At 36.9% G+C, this 21,710-nt stretch overlaps 1 protein-coding gene across 1 annotated transcript; it reads left to right on the plus strand.

Moving 5' to 3' along the window:
- Positions 1–4,181: 4,181 nt before the first annotated feature.
- On the plus strand, positions 4,182–21,489 carry LOC127425100 (leucine-rich repeat and immunoglobulin-like domain-containing nogo receptor-interacting protein 1). Its single transcript, XM_051670752.1, has 3 exons — positions 4,182–4,492; positions 12,785–12,855; positions 16,622–21,489. Exon 3 carries the CDS (start codon positions 16,634–16,636, stop codon positions 18,455–18,457), a length of 1,824 nt encoding a protein of 607 aa, XP_051526712.1. The 5' UTR covers positions 4,182–4,492; positions 12,785–12,855; positions 16,622–16,633; the 3' UTR covers positions 18,458–21,489.
- Positions 21,490–21,710: the final 221 nt, after the last annotated feature.

The following is a 21,710-nucleotide window of genomic DNA, read 5'->3' on the forward strand; positions in this document are numbered from 1 at the left end:
CAGACTTTCTGACTCCTCCCATCACACCAGCAGGCATGTGTAATCCAACACAGCAGTTCTGAGGTAACAAGTGTGTGTGTGTGTGTGTGTGTGTGTGTGTGTGTGTGTGTGTTACTGACGGTGCACGCTGTCATATTAAATTCTGCTGATCTGCAACACAACCACACCTCGTGTCAATTACTAATGCAAAACACCACTGCATACATTATGCAGAAGCTTACACAAACTGATCAAATGTATACCTTGAATGCACTGTTACTCGCTTTGGATGAAACTCATGATCTTGGCACTGCTAGCACCATGCTATCAGTCGAGGAACTCACAAAACACAACACAGTGTGATACACAAGGACACAGATGGAGAGGATCTGACTCAGCAACCTGAGAGACATATGGACAAAATACAATATAACACTCACAGTATCACATCACATATTGATTAACTCATGTGTATGGGGGTTTCTTCAACTTCAGACTCTTTCAGTTCACACAGCTTTATTTTTATTAAAACTAACAGATTTCAACTTTTGTTTTTTTTGTTATGTGAAGGTCTCATTAAAACTGACTTGGAAACTTTTCAGACCTTCATTATTTATTTTTGCTACTTTTGAAATGTCTTTTATGTATAGATTTAACTATTTTAGTCTTCAGACACAGACTTTTCAATATTAAACTATGAAAATCCATTATAAAAATACTAATTATTACATGTTTAAAACTATGATCATCTAAACAAAGAGTGAAATAAACAAACCATTACAATATTTATTGTATGAAAATTATTTCTATCTGTTTTTGTGACGTCATTTCCGCCACACCAAACAATTTTAATAAAATTTGGTCAAAAGTTAGTGTAGTTGTTAACCAAGTGGACATTGAAGAGCATGCTTGAGATGAAATATGAGACAAAACAAAGAAAAATCAAGAGAAATATCAAATATTTTTATTGTATTTTTTGTATTTAGGATGCATTAAATGTTAGCTATGAAATTAGTCTCAGCAAGACAAAGGAGACGGTCATTTTTTTTTTTTAAATGTTAAAAATGTAATTTCCATCAGCGTCATTTCCAGCACAGAATTCTATTAAACACAATACAGAATATAAGATATGTTAGAAATGACACAAAAATGACAGAAATCTCCTGTGATGCATGAACTTGCATTCAAAATGAACTAAAGCGACACGATTCTAGAACATTTTGACACAACTCGTCTTCATTGTGTTCGATCGATTTAAATTTGTGAAATGGAAGTTTACTTAATCAATTTGAGTCGGTACTACATGAATACTTTTTGTGTTAACCATAACATAGTTACTACACTCTGTAGTGCATGTATTTAGCATGTTAACATTCACTTTCACTAGTTAGCACATAAAGAAATAAAAGAGATTTATTTGAGTTACATTTACACATCTAATTTTGTTGGGTTTACTCAGCTGAACTACGTTCATTCTACATAAAGTGTTTGTGTTAAGAGTACATAGTAATTTTAAGTTAAGAAAACTCATTTTAAACATGTGGAACCACTGTCCACGATTGAATCAAGTTCAGTCAAAGAACTATTTTTTGGGGTATACACTGATGGACATTGTTTGTAGACAAATTAAATAAACTAGTGAGAGTGTGACAAATGTTTTAACCAGACTTTACTTTCTAGAAGTCCACAGCACTAAAAGTGCTTGAAATTGAGACTCGTATGAAGTCCTTGTTCACTTCTCCATCAAGCTGATGACACGAGGATGGTGTGTCCCCTTTTTCTTCCTCAAAAACACATGAAAGCATTAAAAAGGAATGCCCTGCATTTATAAAGGGCAATGTGTACATTAAGAGTCGTTTCAGCAAATAAATCATGACATTAAATTATTTCAATCTCTTAAAGGTGCTGTAAGCGTTTCTATCTGTTCTACTTCCATGAGACTGAACTGTTGAATTAGCCATGCCCCCTCTTTCCAAACCCTCGCCCTCCAAAGATACCAAGGGTGCTTCTCAAACAGAAGGCTGTGTCTTTCCTAGACCAGTCCTTCTGAGGCTGTAGACTAGACTCCTCCTCAGTATTCAACGCTCGAATGAGACGGTCTAGTAAGTGTGCATGGCGAACCATAAGCTGAGACCCATGTGATATTTAACTTTGCTTAGAAAACCCATGTACTTCAGAAAGTGAGAAATATGTCCTTAATCCCTTAATTATTTCAGCAAAACGTTTTATTCTCAAAGCTAGAGTCACGCAAAAAAAGCCTTTATATAATACATTTTGCAACACTGATTTTAGAATTTATATTTAAACCCTTTAATATATGTAAAAATTGAAAAACTATACAACATTTAAAGCTTTTATTGCCCATTAAATTAAATTAATTAATTTTGTGTGTGTGTGTGTGTGTGTGTGTGTGTGCTTTGTATCTTCTAATTTGTTGTATTGTCTAAACATTTTTATTTTTCTACATATTGTCATTGATGCAAATGCAAATAAAAACTTGAAGAGAGTGAAAAAGTAAGCAGCGTCATAAAGGTTTTTGCGGTCTCATAAAGCCTCTGCGGTCACGTGACTCGTATTCTGTCCTTTTTAATATAATTTGGGACATGTGCAAAGGATTGTGGGTGATTGAAGTCCACGAAGGATACACCTGATGCATCCTCCAAAATATAGCAAAGAAGGCTACGAAATAAGGCTTCCTTCCAAGTGTCCTCACAATTGACAGCCTTCGAAGGTGCTTGATGTCGTGGCAGCTGAGATATCCAGCCTAACAAGGCTGCAGACTTCCGATTGAGCAGCTTAAATGAACTTTAATGAGACACGAGCAGAAACGGTTGTTAAAAACAACAGAGGGCAAAATAGCGCCCTCAACTGACAACTGTTATGAACAACATGGCATAAAAATGGCATTAAGCCTCAATAATTCGCTGCAACTACAATACTATGAGAACACGCAAAATGATTGACAGACAGAAAGCGTCAGAGACCGCACACACATTTTTGTTTGTTGTTTACAGAGTCTAGAGCTGTCACAGAGACCGATGAGATATCTCACAACACTTATTTCAGTAATATCTTTCAGGGAGTAGGAACATTTTTAAAATACCTTTCCATTAAAAAATCACTTAAGGCAGCTTTAACAGTCTTACAGCAAAGGAAGAGGACATAACAGAATCTAAATGAGAAAATGATGTTTGTTTGTTTATTTGTATTCTTTCATTCTATAAATCTATAATCTTCAGAAGAGCCTGTAAAGCCTCTAATCTTCACACAAACATAAACACATACAATCCTCTCTCTCTCTCTCTCTCTCTCTCTCTCTCTCTGTCTCTCTCTCTCCTGATAAAAACGTGAGGTTTTATTTTTTTGCTGTACGTGCTGTTTTTATCGTGCAGTTTGTGTATGAAGTCATAAATCTGCTGAAGCCTCACTAAATAAATACACCAATCACAAACTCAGATTACAGACAACAACCCCTCCACGCACACTCACACAGCTGCATTAATCTGGCACACACACACACACACACACAAGCAATGAAACACACACAAACACACACACACACACACACACAGAGAGAGAAGAAAAATCCACTCATAAACAGCCATTCATAAAACACTCTTTGCATGTAAATACGGTCACAGCAGGAGGTGTGTGTGTTTGTTTGTGTGTGTGTGTGTGTGTGTGTGTGTGTGTGTGTGTGTGTGTGTGTGTGTGCTTGTGTGTGTGTGTTTGCGTGTGTGTATGAGTGTGCATGTGTGTGTGTGTGTATGAGTGTGCATGTGTGTGTGTGTGTGTGTGCTTGTGTGTGTGACATTTAAATCATGTGAGTTGTGTATTTCTCCTGTGAAGTAAATAGATTACACACTCATTTATAACCTTGTTCTTTACTCCCAAGAAGGTCCTTTTATAATATAAGTAAATACATTATTAAAAGAGTATGTATTTAAATGCATTTCTGTTTGTTTGTTTTGCTTTTCTAATAGGCTATCTGTGTCCTCTTGTTGATGAAATTGTTTAAAATGTTTTTATTTATCATGACAAGCTTTGCGCGTGCCCACCTGGAGGTGTGACATTGAGACAACTTCAGTTTCTCCATCTGCTGTTTATTTATTTATTTGTGTGTTAAATCCGCAGATTTGGCTGACCGCTCCACATCGGTCATCATCTTCCATCCGCTGCTTAAGTAATTCGGGTTCTTGGCTCAAATCCACGTGCATGTTCCCGTGAATAAATCCGGCCGTGCGCGCTCCCGAGGCGCTCCTCGCGCTGATGCTGCTGAGCGACAGACGCGTCGCGGGGAGTTCACACGCAAACACGACGTGACCTGAAACTTCCAGGGATTCGTTTTTTCACTCAATATCGAGGTTTAACGCAGATACGCGGATGAAGTGGCAGGAATAAAAAGCGTTTTTAGCGGGTTTTATCGAGTCTCAGGTAAACACACCTGTGCGCGTGACGCGCGGATGATGGATCGCGCGTTTCTGGACTGAGAAGGACACGCGCCTGGCAGCAGGTGAGATTTAATGACACATTAATGTATTGTAAATAAAGAATAAGCGACTTTATGAGTTAGGAAAGTGTATTTAATTTACAGAGTGACCTGTTCAGTCTCGTGAGGGTCAGAGGTGAATCTCAGAACATGCCCGGCTCAAATTTCACTCCAAAGTCAAATGAAAGAAAATTATAATTTGTTTAAACTAAATGAAGCCTATTTTAAGGGCCATTAAGGTTTTTTGCATTGACATTATTTTCATCACAATGAAGCACCCCCCAGTTGATGTCAAATTCATATTGTTTTGAAATGTTATAATTATTTAATTTAAATAGTGCAGTTGTAACATCATGGTGTTATTTGTTGTACTGAACCTTTACTGCTTTTAATCACAATATTGTGTCAGGACAGAATCATCATTGAGAATAATGAAGAAAAAAACAAACATTTGGATGCATTACAGTAATGAGAATCTGGAATGTGCTTAATTGTGATGAAAAAGTTGTCATAGATGGTGCTAAAATAGGCTTTATTTTCTTTTTGCAAAATATATTTTCTTTTTCTTCTGATTTTGGGGTGGAATATGAGCTGGTCAGTTCTTTGTGTGTTTGACCCTCAGAGGTCATTGTTCTGTAACCTTTAGTGCTGCTCTTTGACCTAATCACCTAGAAACGGGTGAAAATTATACAGCTACAACAAAGTAATAATTTAAGTCTGGCCATAAACTGATTCTAATGTAAGAATGTACATGACTTCATAACCTTAACTAGCAAATAGGTTTTGATCAACTTTACATTGAAAAGAAAAAATAATTATAATTTTAAAATATCAGCGCTATTGTTGACAAACTATTAAATCTACATGGAACATTTAGAACTGCTAAAGCCAATATCTTTGACAATAACAACAACATAAGAAAACAATGACCATCTAATATAGAACTGTCATTTTATATAAGAATACCTTAACCCTTGTGCGTCAATAATAAAAGTTACTCAGAGGTCGTTAGAGGACAAAAATGTCCACGTCAAAAAACTGCCATAATAATATTATATATTAATATTATTTTCCACTTTTTAACCAACATCAGTCCTGATCATAACTACCAAATATTCATTCATTTTCAGGATTTTAACTCTTTAAATGCCAGTTTGTTTATATAATGCCACTGTTGTTTTTTTACACACACACACACACACATTTCTCAATACACACATAACAAACACACTCTGACATCTATACCAACACACACACACACACACACACAATTTTATCTGCATCATTTATTCAGTTGTCCTGCAGTGCTCTATAATACAGCAAACAGAAAATAGGGGAAAAGCTTGTATTTGCTCCATAGGCTGAACATGAGGAAAATGGCGCCATCTGGTGGACAATGTTAAAAATGTAAATTTTGAAGCCAGGGCTCTGGAATGAAAGCATAATATCATAGAATTCATGATTTTATGCTTTAATGGCACTGGGATCAAATATTGCAGTTTTAATGGGTTTCAATGGGGACATTTTTGTCCTGAAGGTCCTGAGTGGAACTATTTTGTGTACACAGTGTATTATAGATGTATTATAGGAACTGAGGTTGAAATATCAAAATTCCCCCAAAAATACACACCTTTGGCAAAATGTATGCTGTTGACATTAACACAGACAAAATGATCGAAAAAACAAAATTGTCCCAAAGGTCACACAAGGGTTAAACATTTGAAACTGTAAAAATGTCTATTCTTCCTCTTTCTCTATTATCCTCCCAATTAATGTGGGGAACATTTGCCTTTCCTTGTCCTGCAGATATGATTTGATGATTTTCTGGATTGAGAACGCTGACACACTTCTGTATAATGAACCAAACATAAGTCAGGTTCAGTGGCGCTTCACGTGAGACACGTGATGTGGTGAAAAATCAAACTTTAAACTGTACACTCTTCATCGTCGATTTGCATGCCAGATGACACCACTTCTGTTACAACTGCTGTGATAACATGCAATTTGCATTAGTACATTTGATAGAATAAAGCACTGAATGCCCATGCGTGTGCCATTGATTGTTGTTTAACTATGAAGGTAAATCAGTAGCAAAACTCGACAGCTTACATATTTGGATTTGAGAACTTGCACAATAAATACTTGTATTCGTAAGTTGAAATTTATACTCACAGCTCCGATGTGAAACTTGTAAAATAAGCTGAATGTTGCAATCTGCACTCGCAGACAATAATTCAAAGCTTGTGTTTTCAATTCACAATTGTAGACAAGTAGTCACAAATGTGTAAAATGACATGCACATAAATACAACTACAGACACAAACTTGTATTACACGTGAACTTTTGTACTTTCATTCATTTACGCAGCACAACCACAAATCGGCACTTACAACTTCTCAAATCTGGCACTGCAACTTTAAATCTTTACGCCTTGACTTTTGCAACTACTTCTGCGAAAAAAACGGTAGCAAAACTCACTTGTGCACTTGTAAATACTGATGTGAGCGAGCAACAACAGTGTTCGGCGAGGGAGGGGGCAATGAAGTCGTTTTATTGGTTGATGCCTAGCCAATGAAATGGGACGTTTTTGTACGCAATGACGTCACGCCACAGCGCCAGCCCACGCCTGTTTTTAATGGCAATGCAGAGCCGGTCATCACGATGGAGGGATCTAACAATCCGAGGGTACGTTGTTTTAATAATTAATTAAATAGTATTAAAAAAATGTTGTAGAACTCCTGCACTTATCAATATATTTTCCTTCACTGATATACTAACATATATTATTGATGAAGACCACTTTACATTCGGCAATGTAAAGTTTTACGAGGCATCCAAGTGTTGTACAGGTAGTTGTTCATTAGTGTGATGTCTAAATAACCAATATAATTCACTATTCTTTTAGCTAAAGCAAGTTCACTAATGATGATCAATATTTAAGGAAAAATGTACAGTCAGCCATGTCATTATCGTAAAATAAACCTCATTCAGTGTGATAATAAATGACCACTTCTCGTTGAGGCCCTGCTCACCTTGTCGTGGTTTATTTTAAGATTGGGAGCACTGTACAGCGGGTTTGTGTGACATGGTAACACGTTTTATCTGGAATGGTCTTTTAAGGGCAGTGGAGTTTAAGCTCTCCCGAGCACTTAAAGATGCTTAACTGACTGACACAAAACATCGTGATGTAAACAAACGCACAGACGACCAGCGGCATAGTGTGGATGAATCAATAATCCAGAACAAACATGTTCACAAACATTACAGCCTCCATTACGACCCATTTGAAGATCAGATTAGACTCGTCTCCTGCATTAAACATGCTCCCCGGAGTGCAGAGAACGATATATGGTCACCGCTGCACACACCGCAAACCAAATCCTCCCAGTTTAATTCATGCAGTTTGAACATCTATTTAAAATAGTTGATTTAAAATGCCATTACAGTGAGTTCATTCATACAGACGCACACTGTCAGTAAGATTTTAATATCAGTGGTTCTCAACTGGTGGGTTGTGACAAAAAAATTATATTCTGTTCTGAAATAGTTGCCAACAGCAGGGGGAAAATATTCTACATGCACATAAAATGCAACCAACTATATAATCTTGTATAATAAGGATTGCAAAATAAATAAGCTTATTAGCTATAAAAGGAAAGAGAAAACACTTACCATATATATATATATTTTTTTTTTTTTTTTTTTTTTTTTTTTTTTTACATTAAAGGCAGTGCGTCCAATCAAACTCTGCGGTAATTTGGTGCAAATTCATCTTTTGATTGAAGGGTCATTGACAGGTGATTTTAAACACAGTGTTAAGTTTGTAGAAATGTAATCTTTGGGTCCATTTTGGTTTCATGCATTTTTGAAAAACATTTATAGCATTTTTTATGAAAAAGAAAAAAGAAATAATAATAATAATAATAGATAAATTTAACTCTTCCATGGTCTTATGGGTCAATGTGAACCTTATAAACAAACTTTGTAGCTCAGGGTCAAATTGACCCTTTTTTATCTTCAAATTCAAAAGCTTGTAATGCAGGCTCTGTTTGCTCTATCTCTCTACTTCTGGTCTTAAATCGTTCCTCTAGGTGGCAGCAAACACTATCACCTTCTATCACAATATACAGATCTGAATGGCGGGGGGTGTCCCAACGTGGTTTGTGACTCCACCCATAGATATCCAGACTTTTTTTGGTAGAAAATTTAAAAATGTAATCATAAAAAACAAATAAACACCTGTTTAATTTTTTTTTTTAAATAAATGCTTAAGATTAGTTATTGGATTATTTTGTTCGAATAATCGAATAAAGTGAAATTGTAAATAAATATACTATATGAGCTCTTAGTTTGTTTTCTATAATATGAGTCCACTTTAGGGGCCTGGGTAGCTCAGTGGTAAAATACGCTGGCTACCACCCCTGGAGTTCACTAGTTCGAATCCCAGGGTGTGCTGAGTGACTCCAGCCAGGTCTCGTAAGCAACCGAATTGGCCCGGTTGCTAGGGAGGGTAGAGTCACATGGGGTAACCTCCTCGTGGTCGCTATAATATGGTTTGTTCTCGGTGGGGCGTATGGTGAATTGAGCGTGGTTGCCGCGGTGGATGGCGTGAAGCCTCCACACACGCTATGTCTCCGTGGCAACGCGCTCAACAAGCCACGTGATAAGATGCGCGGGTTGACTGTCTCAGACGCGGAGGCAACTGGGATTCGTCCTCCGCCACCTGTACTGAGGCGAATCACTATGTGACCACGAGGACTTAGAGCGCATTGGGAATTGGGTTATTATATATTGATAATAAACTGTTATACATAATTGGAAACCTGAGGTTCTCAAATGACACAAAGATCACATTTGTAGTCCATTCAGAGTCCGGGATATTCCACAAAACATGGGGGAAGGGCGTGGCTTCCCAAGAAAGACTGGATGTCTATGGGCGGAGTCACAAAACACATTGGGGCGCCCCCTGTTTTTCAGATCTGTATATTGTGATAGAAGGTGATAGATAAAAGATTCTTTTTTTCTAGTGTTTTCTGCCACCTAGAGGAACGATTTAAGACTAAAAGTAAGGAGATCGAGCAAATAGAGCCTTTTATTACAAGCTTTCGAAGCTTACAAGATTTGTGAAGCTGCTTTGGGGCGTCTCTTGCCTTTCAAATCTGTATATTGTGTTAGATGATAGATAAAATCTTTTTCTATTGTTTGCTGCCATCTTGTGGAATGATCTGAGACTAAAAGTAGAGAGAGAAAGCAAACAGAGCCTTTATTTCAAGCTTTTGAAATTGAAGATAGAAAATTTAGGGTCAATTTAGAAGTAGGTACTTGATCGTTAAGACCATGGAAGGGTTAAATAAGTGGTGTAACCAAGTTAAAGGTATTAAAATAGTTTCATTGCACCTTAAATACCAGAGTGTACATAACTAAAGGTTTTCAAACATACTTTATAAGGTAAATATATATATATATATATATATAATTTTTTTTTTTTTTTTTTTACAAATATCATGAATTTTTGAGTCAAGAATATCAAAACAAAAAGTTTTCTCAAGGTTATACCATATGTCCTGAACAAAATGTGCCTTTACAAAGAAATGTCAAAATATCTTAATATATATCTAAAAAAAAAACTTTACACACAGTCATGAGGGTCTAAAGGGGTCTTCTCTGTTTTATGGTCGTCTATGTCACATAACAACAGAATGGCGACCTGCATGTTGGTTACACCACCTGACTTTGATTTAGTGGACAAGGGTTTGTCAAATAATAATAATAATAATATTTTAAAATAGTTTCACTGCTTATTGTGTAAAATAATATTAAACGATTATTCAGCACAACTCATGCCAAGTATTATTATATTTATTTTTTACTCTCTCTGGACAGTTACACTACATGACATTTTTTACTTAAATTCCCAGAAAAAAATATCAAAATGACTTTGAACGTAGAAATGTAAAAACATTGGTGTATTCAAATTATTGATTTGAATATTGATATTGTGTGAATTGCATTTTTAATGTATTTTTGAATAATTTAATAGATCTGGACCAAAAAAAACAACAAAAAACAAAACAAATGAAACTTCAAAAATTGAAAACGTCCTCAGAAACCATCAACAAAACTACCCAAGCTCAATACAACCCAGATGACATGAAATACATATTTACTTGCAACAATGATAATGATGGTTTGTGTGAAAACGATGTGTTTTGTGAGGTGAAATATTGACTGCAGAGCGCATAAAACCATAGAAATTCAAGAGACATTTGGAAATTAATATTTATTAATAAATGTAACATTTTGATTGCAAGGACTTATTTGTTTCCTCTGTACTGTATTTGTGCATACTTGATGAAGGTAAAATCTGGGTCCTTATGCAGATCCAGTAGAAAAGTACTGATTTAACCCTTTAAGCTCTTGAAGTTGTTTTTAAAGATTTCCTGTTTCAGTTTCATACCCCAGATTAAAGGCTTATAACTCGACAAAACAAGGAACAAGTGTTTGGTGTCATTATAAAGAAAACTTAAAAAAAAAAAAAAATTATAATATAGATTATGATACATTCTGAGACTCAGCCTAAAAAATTTACTTTTTTTTCCCTTCTTTTTTTAATTTTTAATTTTACATTATATATCTCTGGGTGTAAATAAGGTGGCTCCAGAAAATTGCTTTTGTCATGTCAACTGTATCTGAGAAAGATTTTGTGTTGATATGACAAAGCAATCAAAAGTTATAGCATTACAAAAATAATTGATCCTAGTGTACAAAAACATCTCCAAACAAATAAAACATAATAATTGTACATAAGAACTAATTACACATGCAAACACAACGACTAAAGGTTTGCATAGCATGCAGATGTTATTTTAATAATGAGATTTCACAGAATGAGTTTCATTCTGTGTCATTTGAGTCATCATTGAGTCTGTGTCATGTATTTGGCGCCATCTCCTGGTGGTCATATGTAACATTGTGCTTCATGTGGATTATCTAATGATCTATGCATCTGATTATCTTGTGTGTGGACTCGTTTGAAAGATGATCGCCTCATAAGTATGTGATGAATGGTATGTGATATTTAATGTTCCGTTTCTTTTACCTGAAGTTGTAAGTGAAAATGCAGCATATAAGCAACATCAACATAATTGTCAAAGACATATACTTAGCTATTACACACTTTATTTTTGTCCGTGAGTAAATCAAAAATGCTGGTTGTATTCTACTCTTTAAGAGATTTCCATCAACATATGACACATGACTATTTGATGAGTTTCATGTTTTTACTGATTGCAATAATATGTACAGTGCAATTTTTTTTTTAATAAATGATCAGAATGGAACACTACTGATTTGTCTGCAAATTTCAAAGCACTTGTTCAGTTTTTATCATAATGTCTACATGCATTGGAAAGTAGAGCTTTTAAGCATTAAAACGATACCTAACTTGTGTTGGACAAGACTGTAGTTATTTGGCTACCACCCCTGGAGTTCACTAGTTTGAATCCCAGGGCATGCTGAGTGACTCCAGTCAGGTCTCCTAAGCAACCAAATTGGCCCGGTTGCTAGGGAGGGTAGAGTCACATGGGTTAACCTCCTCGTGGTCACCATAATGTGGTTCGTTCTCGGTGGGGTGCGTGGTGAGCTGAGCGCGGATGCCGCGGTGGATGGCGTGAAGCCACACACGCGTGGCAACGTGCTCAACAAGCCACGTGATAAGATGCGTGGGTTGACGATCTCAGACGCGGAGACAACTGAGATTCGTCCTCCGCCACCCAGATTGAGGCGAGTCACTACGCCACCACGAGGACTTAGAGCGCATTGGGAATTGGGCATTCCAAATTGGGTGAAAAAAAAAAAGATAGTTAATAATGTAGTTATTAATATTTTGATAATTATAGCCTATCCAAGCTTAAAGGGTTAAAACATACTGGTCTTTGTCAGTGATCCATGTTTTGTTGAGGCTTTGCTTTAAAACTTTGAACACTGCCAACATTTGGTTATGCAAACATGACGCCTGGAGTCCCGGAAAATCACACAGAGACAAACACACACACACTTGTATCATACATCTGTTCTCCTTGCATCAGTACACACTCGCTCCACACTTCTAGACAAGTATATATACTGTCATAGTGGCATCTTACTTAAGAGTTGTAACCACATGAATCTTCTTACATGTTCCTCATTGTTTATGCTAAACAAAACAAAAATATTGGGGAAAACTGATAAATGTTGAACAGCTCTGAGGCTTCTGACGTGTAAGAAAAAGCATTTAACTGTCTTGTTCTCTCTCTCTCTCTCTCTCTCTCTCTCCAGGCTGTGAGGGCGATCAGAGAGATTCTTTGGGAATTGTTGGTAATGAGAAGGAGCGGCCACTCTGCCAGCTGGTGAGTCTCTTTCCAAAGCATCACTATGATATTTGTTTTCAGGCCTTGTACACTCATGGAATGACTAGGGAAAAGCATTCTGCCTTTGTGCTCTACAATATTAAGTGTCATCAGGCATATTATACTTCTGGCATTGAATTTGAGTTCAAACAGAGTTTCATCACGTTTCATGTTTTTTTCCTAAATTCCATTTTATTTTTCTAGGAATACACCAATATGAAATTTTTTTGGTCGAAACCAATTTTAACAAAAAAACTATTGACCAATACCGATATTTTGCCACTTATCTTTTGTCATCAGATTGCTGTTTTGCTTCAGGAATTATGTTTTAAAAATATACATAGAGGTACAAAAGTGTTTTCTCTGTTCTAACAATAAATAATTTCCATTGAACATTAGATCTGTTGAACACAAGACAGGTCAATATTTTAAAGAGAGCCACAATGAAAGATAAAGAGAAGGGAAAAAATATGCATGATGATTGATGTGATAAAAGGTTATTTTGCACTTCTAAAACATGTTTGCACTTCTGTTTTTGCCATTCAAAACAACTGAACTCACATTTTACATGTATGAACTGTATATGATAGAACATTATAAATTCATACTCTGCATATGTTGGGGCCATTCCACAGAAATGTCAGCCACATCATGGAAAAATAAAACATTTTTAAAAAGGAACAAATCCCTTTAAGTTCTATTGTGGTGTAATGGATAATGGATCATGCCATCAAGACCGCTAGAGGGCGCCGCTTGCTCACACAATGCTGACTGAAGCACTGATTGCAGTCTATTTTTAAATGCAGCCTTTCAAATATTCGTAATCACGTAAGGTCATATTGTGATTTCAGTCAATCATGCAGCATTAATGGACATCATACTGATATCTCAGAAGTTTGCAAAAGTGTTTTGGATGGTTTCCCTCATCATGTAGCCTATAGGTAACTACCGCATTCACAACTGTCACATCTGTACCGACGGTTTTAACTCAGTAATGTGAGAACGAGAATTATTTCAAATTAAATATAACATGTTCTTTGGAGTGCCAACCCTTCTACATATTGTGGATATTAATATTTTTAGATTGTGCATTTGAATTCAAAGAGTTTTTACAAAGTGTGTTAATAATTAATTATAAAAGAACCATTGGTTTTTCATATCGGCGGTTTCAAGCTTAAAACTGATTTACCGATGGTTTTAATTTGGTCAATAATTGGCTGATAAATATTGGTGGCCGATACATTGGTGCATCCCTAATTTTTCCCCAAATTCTTATAATATAGAGCTGTCAAATTTAAAGCGTTAACGTATGCATTTAATTAAAGTATTTAAAGCATTTACCATTAATAAAGCATAAACTAGCATATGCACTGGTCAGAGTAGGGCGGAACCTTTGCGGTGTGTCCACCCGCAAACACACACACAACAGACATGTCAGTGATCAATTGATGGAAAAAGGACCTCGTAATGCTATCTGATGAACAAAACAAGCCCAGACGGGACTTGTGATAGAAATCAATGTGATAGAGACATTGTTTGCAAGCGCTTTTCATGTGGAGTTCAAAGCTGCTCTTGACGCTGTCATTGATGCTCTGACATGAATCATGAGTACAGCTTTACGATTACTGTAGCAAAGTGGATAGCCATAGTCTATGGAGGATGAGAGTTTAAGAGATTTAATGTGCCATACAGTGCTCCGGTGACTGAGCTTGGACCGTGCTTGCAGTGGAGTCATGTTCATCCATCTTCTTCTGCCAGTGATTGTTATAATTTCGTCTCAGGAATAGGTCAAGGTGCAGTGCGTTGTGGTAATTGATGAGATGTGACATCGCTTCTCATTGACCAATGACCACATTATGGCCAATTGTTCAAACTGATCTAATTGGCAGACTAAATAACATTTAACTTAAACTGGGCATCAGTGCAATTTGATTGGTTTGCTAGTTTTAAGTTAATATGGAAGAAAATGATCTGCAAAAATGTAACGAGTACTTTTAAAGTCTAAATAAAATTGCAAGGAGTAAAAAGTACTATTTTCTTTGAAAAATGTAATTAAGTAAAAGTACAAGTATTCAGTTTAAATTGCACTCGAGTAAAGTACAAATCCCCAAAGATAATACTTAAGTATAGTAATGAAGAATAATTACTCAAGTACTTCACACCCCTGTAGAACAGAATGTTAATTTAGACAATATTTATAATATTTATTAAACACAAGGCTGCTGTCACACCTGATGAGAAAATGAGAGAGGACACATTAAAATAACATCTTTACTAAAGACAATAATATTTCATGTAATAATAACAAAAAGAAGAAGTTTCAGTAGTTGCAGATCCATGGTAGACTGTAATCTGGTCACATTTATTTTAATAATCTGCTCTTAGAATATTTTGGGATAGACAGAAGTCCAATTAACTTCCCCCAAAACTACAATATTATGTTAGTCTTAGAGTTTTACACATGGGAGAGATTATATTAATATAATTTCATATGAAAGTGGTAGCTAACGTGGCCAAGCTAGTAGTTATGTAAGTGTAACTTGGTAACCTAGATAACTAAATACTAATATAGACCAAACTAAGAGAGCTAAACAGATAGTTATCTAGCTAGTAAGCCTATTGGCAGTGTACAGACTAAAAATATACATTTCATTAAGGTTCAATAAAAACAGTTAAATCAACAAAAGAACTGCTCTCGTGTGTTCATGGTGTGTTACACATTTCCTGTCTTGAAAACAAACTATCCCCTTCTCATTACATTGTAACGCTGTGACCCTGTTGAGCAAGCGGACAAAGCTATGAGCACGTGCAGATTGGATATGACAAGAGAGTGATCTTGCACAAGCAAAAAACATTTCAGAATTCTGTGCAAATTCACATTAACCCTTGTGTGCTATATTTTAAGTAATATTTTCATTTTCTTTTGAAAGATATGTAATCACTAATTTCACTCAAATGTTTCAATAAACATTTCACAATGGCAATATTGGCATTTCTTTTGCAAACATCAAAATTAGTCAGTGAAGTACAGTAGGAGTGCGTGTGCGTGTGCGTGTGCGTGTGTGTGTGTGTGTGTGTGTGCACTGAGGTCAGATTGCTGCCATCTGCCACATGAAATGACCAGTAAATGGCTGCATAGATCAACTAATTCATGCCTGGTTATAATAATAAATATGCATGCATGTGTGTGTGTGTGTGTGAGTGAGTACGCAAATGTTTTGCATTGTGGATGTGCTATAGTCTCACCCCTTCATTTCTATGTGTGTGTGTTCTGCATTGTGACTGATTTATGTATTTTATTTGACACATTTAAAAAAAAAAATTGCTCTGTGTTTTAGTCTTTCCCATTCATTTCCTATGGTGGGTCAAAAATGACCCGGAACACCATGAGTGTTACTTTTTTGTCATGTGGCCTAAGCTCATCGAATACAGTCCAAATTTTTGTGTGTGTGTTCAGATGGCAAATGTAGAAGTAACCAAACCGTGGCCCACTCAGATGAAGGATACCATTTTTATTAAAGAAACTAAATCAAAATGAGTCAAAAATGACTTGAACACCACATGAGGGTTCATTCAAAATGTATTCAAGTGCAAAATAAAAATTTTGTTTCCTCTAATTGAATTAATCTTTGCAAGAAGATACGTTGCTTTACAAAACGGAGTTCACACGTGTGAGCGCCATGTTTTCTGTTTTGAATGCAATAAGGGCACCTAACTGCCAATGTGCTGAGCATTAATGTGTTTATCACTCTGTTTCCCCCTGTAGGCGGGTCTCCAGATGTGTGTGGCTGCTGATTGGAGGAGGGTGTACTGGTGGGTGGTCCTCCAGTGGATAGTAGGTGCGGCACTAGCAGGGCCCTGTGCCCAGCGCTGTGACTGTTTGCCAAAGCTCCTAATGGTCAACTGTTCATCAAGACAACTGACCTCTGTTCCTGAGGGCATTCCGGAATATGCCCAGAGGCTGAACTTGACTTATAACCGTTTAAAGACTCTGATGAAGCGGCAGTTCTCTGGCCTAACGCAATTACGGGAGTTGGACCTTAGTGATAACATGCTGACAATCATTGAGGTTGAAGCCTTCTTCGGCCTGCAAAACCTCCTGACGCTGATAGTTTCCCGCAACCGTCTGAAGATTATTTCAGTTGGAGCATTTTCTGGCCTTCCAAAAGTTCGACTGCTGGACATCAGTGAGAACGAGATCTTGGTGTTCCTTGATGACATGTTCCGAGAGATGCCGTCTCTGCAGAAGCTGGAGGCCAGTGAGAATGATCTGGTCTTCATCTCAAACCGTGCATTCAGTGGTCTGATAAACCTGCAAGAGCTGAACCTCAACAGGTGCAACCTGACATCAGTGCCAGTGGAGGCGATGTCTCAACTTACCGGCCTCTTGCAGTTGCGTTTCTGCAGAATGGGGATCACCACATTGCCCAATAACTCATTCCACCAGCTGAGCCGTCTGAGGGACCTCAGAGTGTCTCACTGCCCCTGGCTGGACTCGCTAGCCATCAACAGTCTGATTGGACTCAATCTCACCTCCCTTACTCTCAGCCACTGTAACCTGAGCTCCATACCATATTCCCCACTGCACCACCTGGTCTACCTGCGCTACTTGGACTTGTCCTACAACCCCATTACCAGCATCCAGTCCAATCTCTTGGGGGACTTGTTACGATTACAGGAGCTGCACTTGGTTGGCGCGAGTTTACTGAGAGTGGAACCTGGTGCATTTCGTGGTCTTACCTTTTTTCGCCTACTCAACGTGTCATCCAATCGGTTGGTGACGCTGGAAGAATCAGTGTTCCACTCCGTAGCTAAACTGGAGGTGCTGAGGTTGGATAGGAACCCACTGGCTTGTGATTGCCGTCTGCTCTGGGTAATGCGTAGACGTCTGCATCTTCGCTTTGAAGGGCAGCCACCAACGTGCATATCACCTGTGCAGGTGCAGGGGAAAAGGTTCGGTGACTTTACAGAAGCGGAACTTCCATGGCTGTTCACCTGTCGGCATGCACGTATTCTCACTCGTAAACCACAAGATGTTCGTACAGATGAGGGTCATAGTGTCCTGTTCTTCTGTGAAGCAGATGGAGACCCTGCACCTTCTATCACTTGGCTGAATCCGAAACGCTCCCTCCTTACAGGATCCGGTAGAATTCGCGTACTAAGCAACGGGACTCTTGAGGTGCGTTACGCACAGGTTCAAGACAGTGGCTACTACCTGTGCATCGCTTCCAATGCTGCGGGAAATGACAGCATTTCAGTGAGCCTGTGGGTACGTGGATTTCCTTCTACTCGAAACCGTTCTGGTCCCTTCTTTCTGGAGGGGTGGAACATTGTGTCTGGACAAGCACCAGTCAACGGCTCTCAGGGTTCACAGCAATTTCCGTTTGACGTGAAGACGCTGGTGATCGCGGTGACAATGGGTTTCTTGTCATTCCTGAGCTCGGTGGTGATCTGTTTCATCTTCATGTTTTTCTGGAGTCAGAGCAAAGGCCAAATCAAACACACAGCAACTATTGACTTCGTCCCACGCAGCTCTGCATCAGCGGGAGGGGGTGGAGGGTCGTCCATGGAGACGGGCAGGTTCACCATGAAGCTGATCTGAAAACTACAAAACTGAGTTTGATGATGCATTGTAATGCAGTAAACTTTTGCCATGTGCTACCAATGTAATATGATGAACAAAGTCATGGCTGACCACCAGGTTTTTCCAGATTGTCCAGTTTCTATCTGCTCATTTCAAAGCCACTGTAATGAACCTGAAATTACTTTTTATTCTCTTTCACACAAATCATGAGTAAAATGTCAGATTATAAGTTCATAAATACCTTTCGCTCTGTTCCTTACACAGTGCTATCTAATGATATTTAAACATTTTTACTGTAGTGCTTGACTCATTTTAACATTTGCATGACATAATCAACTACATTTACAAGCTTGTTAGAGTGTGATCAATTTGTGTGGTAGTTCAACTGATAGAGCATTACACTTGTGATGTAAAGGACCGGAGTACGAGTCCTGAAGAGCACGTGAATCGAATCGTGAGCCGAAAGTGTCATAGAAGCATCACAAAATGACGTGGTTGTATTTTTCATCTCACATTTGCTTTTAAGACTCTGTCGGTTAAGTTTTAGGTTTAGGGTAGGAAGGTCGGTTTTGTTGATTTAAAACTCGATAGAGCATTAATCTTAAAACTCCATCTGTTTGGGAGAACATTTAACTCGCTTTTAGCACCACACAGTGGACATTTAACCTCAGAACTGCCTCTATATGTGTAGTAAACCACTTAATGTAATTTTTATCAGATCAGGATGGTCAAAAAATCAAGCAAGCACACAAATGGCACTTTCTAGTCAATTAATATTCTGCACTTTGGGGTTTTGGGTCTGTGTAGATAAATTACCATTTGGATGTAAATTTGAGCTGCCTCCTCATGTACATTAGATTTCATGATGATCAAGTTTGTAATAGTTCAATAATGTATGACCATTAAGAAAATACTCAACATTAACTGAACTTTATCACTTTCACTTTATTTTCTGCATAAAGCAGTGGTTCTGCACTTCCAAAAAACATGTTCTTACTTTATATTTTTGTCTGGTTTTCCAGTAAAAATATCAAACAATTACTTAAACTTGATAAATTTACTTTAGCAAAATGACTACATTTTTGACTTGTTTTCAGAGAAATCTAACAAAATTTAGTAACGTTTATGATTATAACAAGAAAAAACTATATGCCAATGGGGTAATTATATATATATATATATATATATATTTTTTTTTTTTTAAGTTCAAAGGGAAAACTTGCTTATTTTTGTTACTCCACTGGCAAAATGATTTTTCTTGCTTTAAGCATAAATCCCACCAAATTTTGTTAGATTTCTCTGAAAACAAAACTTAATATCTTATGCCATTATTTTCCAATAAAAATAAGATTTTTTTTTTTCTTTTTTTCTTTTTCGGTATTACAGATATTGCAGTTATGCTGTTGCTATTAACATGTACAAGATGTGTAAAACAGGCTATAAACCAAACTAATCAGGTGATAGTAAGACTTTAAACTGCAGGATTGCACAGTAAACCTATCATGTGAATAACATCCAAACCAATGGGACTGTGAGAAATTAATAAGCTTTTCAGCTGTAATTGAAAAAAAGAGGGTTTGACTCGTACACTAACCCTTTAAAATATTATTTTATTTATTGGTTTATTTGACAGGGACAATACAGAATAACATTGCTACACAAGTTGAGCAGCAGATGCTCTATAAACATGCTTTAAAAAATAGACTCAGCATTTCAGCATGATCTCTGATGTCTTGGTACGGTAATGAACTGCATGAATGCATGTTGTGTGACTTAAGAAATTATGAAGGTTTCATATCAGACTTGTACAGGATGATTGAAAGCTTAATTAAGCAGCTAAAGGTGCCGTAAGCGATTTCAGCCTTTCTACTTCCAAGAGACTGAACCATTGGATTAGCCACGCCTCCTCTTTCCAAAACCCCTCCCTCCAAAGATACCAAATGAGCTTTATTGAGACAGACACGAGCAGAAACGGTTGTTATAAACAACAGCAGCTAAATAGCGCCCTCAACTGACAACTGTTATGAACAACATGGCATAAAAATGGCATTAAGCCTCAATAATTCTCTGCAACTACAATACTATGAGAACACGCAAAATGATTGACAGGTCGAAAGCGTCATTGTCCGCGGACACATTTTCATTTGCTGTTTGCAGAGTCTAGAGCTGTCACAGAGACCGATGAGATATCTTATTTCATTAATATCTTTCAGGGAGTAGGACATTTTTTTTTTTCATACCTTTCAGTGAAAAAATTGCTTACAGCACCTTTAGGTTCAAATGAAAAAGATTAATGCAGTTTCATTAAATCCTTGACTAATTATTTAATTTCTGGATTATATGATGTTACATACTGACTGCAGAGAAATATGTAATGTATCTCAGGTTTGTGTGAATGTCTGGTACTGATGCATGTGTTTAAAATAAATACATTCTTAAAATTACTGTTAGTGAAAACAGTTGTATTTAACAGTTGTAATGCTGCAGACTTTGCACATGCAATATACAGTATATTGATAGATACATAAAAATCTAAACTCAAAATGTGAAACTTTAACGGACATTAAATATGACCAGTCACTGTTGTGAAGCTCGAACACAAAGTCAAATAAGAATGTTTGTTTGTCCAATAAAGCAATAATTCCAATACAAATAAAGTTAATTAGATCAGGGTCATTTTGTAACTCCAAATGTTAGTTTTATAAGTGACTCACCTTTGATCTCATCACATTTTAGTATGTTTCTGTCTGTGAATGCATAGTTTATTCACCACTGAAATGTATATCTGGCACATGAATATTATTTTATATCTTGTTATTATTGCAGTTATTAAGGTGATGATTTCTAAACGATTTACACTGAATTTTGAATTTATGCAAAGTGCTGATGTCTTTATATGTACAGTAAGAATAACCAGTTTATCCAGTTTGAAATTTCTGAAAGAAATGTCTTCCAACATATGAAAATCACGTGTGTTATCATAAACAGGAGTTTGTTTGATCCTGTACTGTATTTATCATATAACAAATAAAACATATTATGGAAAACTATGTAGTTAACCAGTTATTCATTAATTCAAGCAAAATCTCTGAATGTTTTCTGCATTAATGTAATTCATTATTAACATAATTAAAGAGAAAATTTGGTTGTGGGTTTATTGCAATGTTCTTTCGCTGTCCCCATATAGCGGGACCGTTTCGCGGCCCCTTTCAGTTTATCGCAGCACACTTGGTCATATCGTGACCGGCCCACCAGGAAAAGTCCCGGTTCT

Source organism: Myxocyprinus asiaticus, chromosome 34 (genome assembly GCF_019703515.2).
Source record: "Myxocyprinus asiaticus isolate MX2 ecotype Aquarium Trade chromosome 34, UBuf_Myxa_2, whole genome shotgun sequence".
Lineage (NCBI taxonomy): Eukaryota > Metazoa > Chordata > Actinopteri > Cypriniformes > Catostomidae > Myxocyprinus > Myxocyprinus asiaticus.

Excerpts from the sequence above, each read along its gene's own strand:
- LOC127425100 (XM_051670752.1), top strand. The coding sequence starts at position 16,634 with ATGTGTGTGGCTGCTGATTGGAGGAGGGTGTACTGGTGGGTGGTCCTC.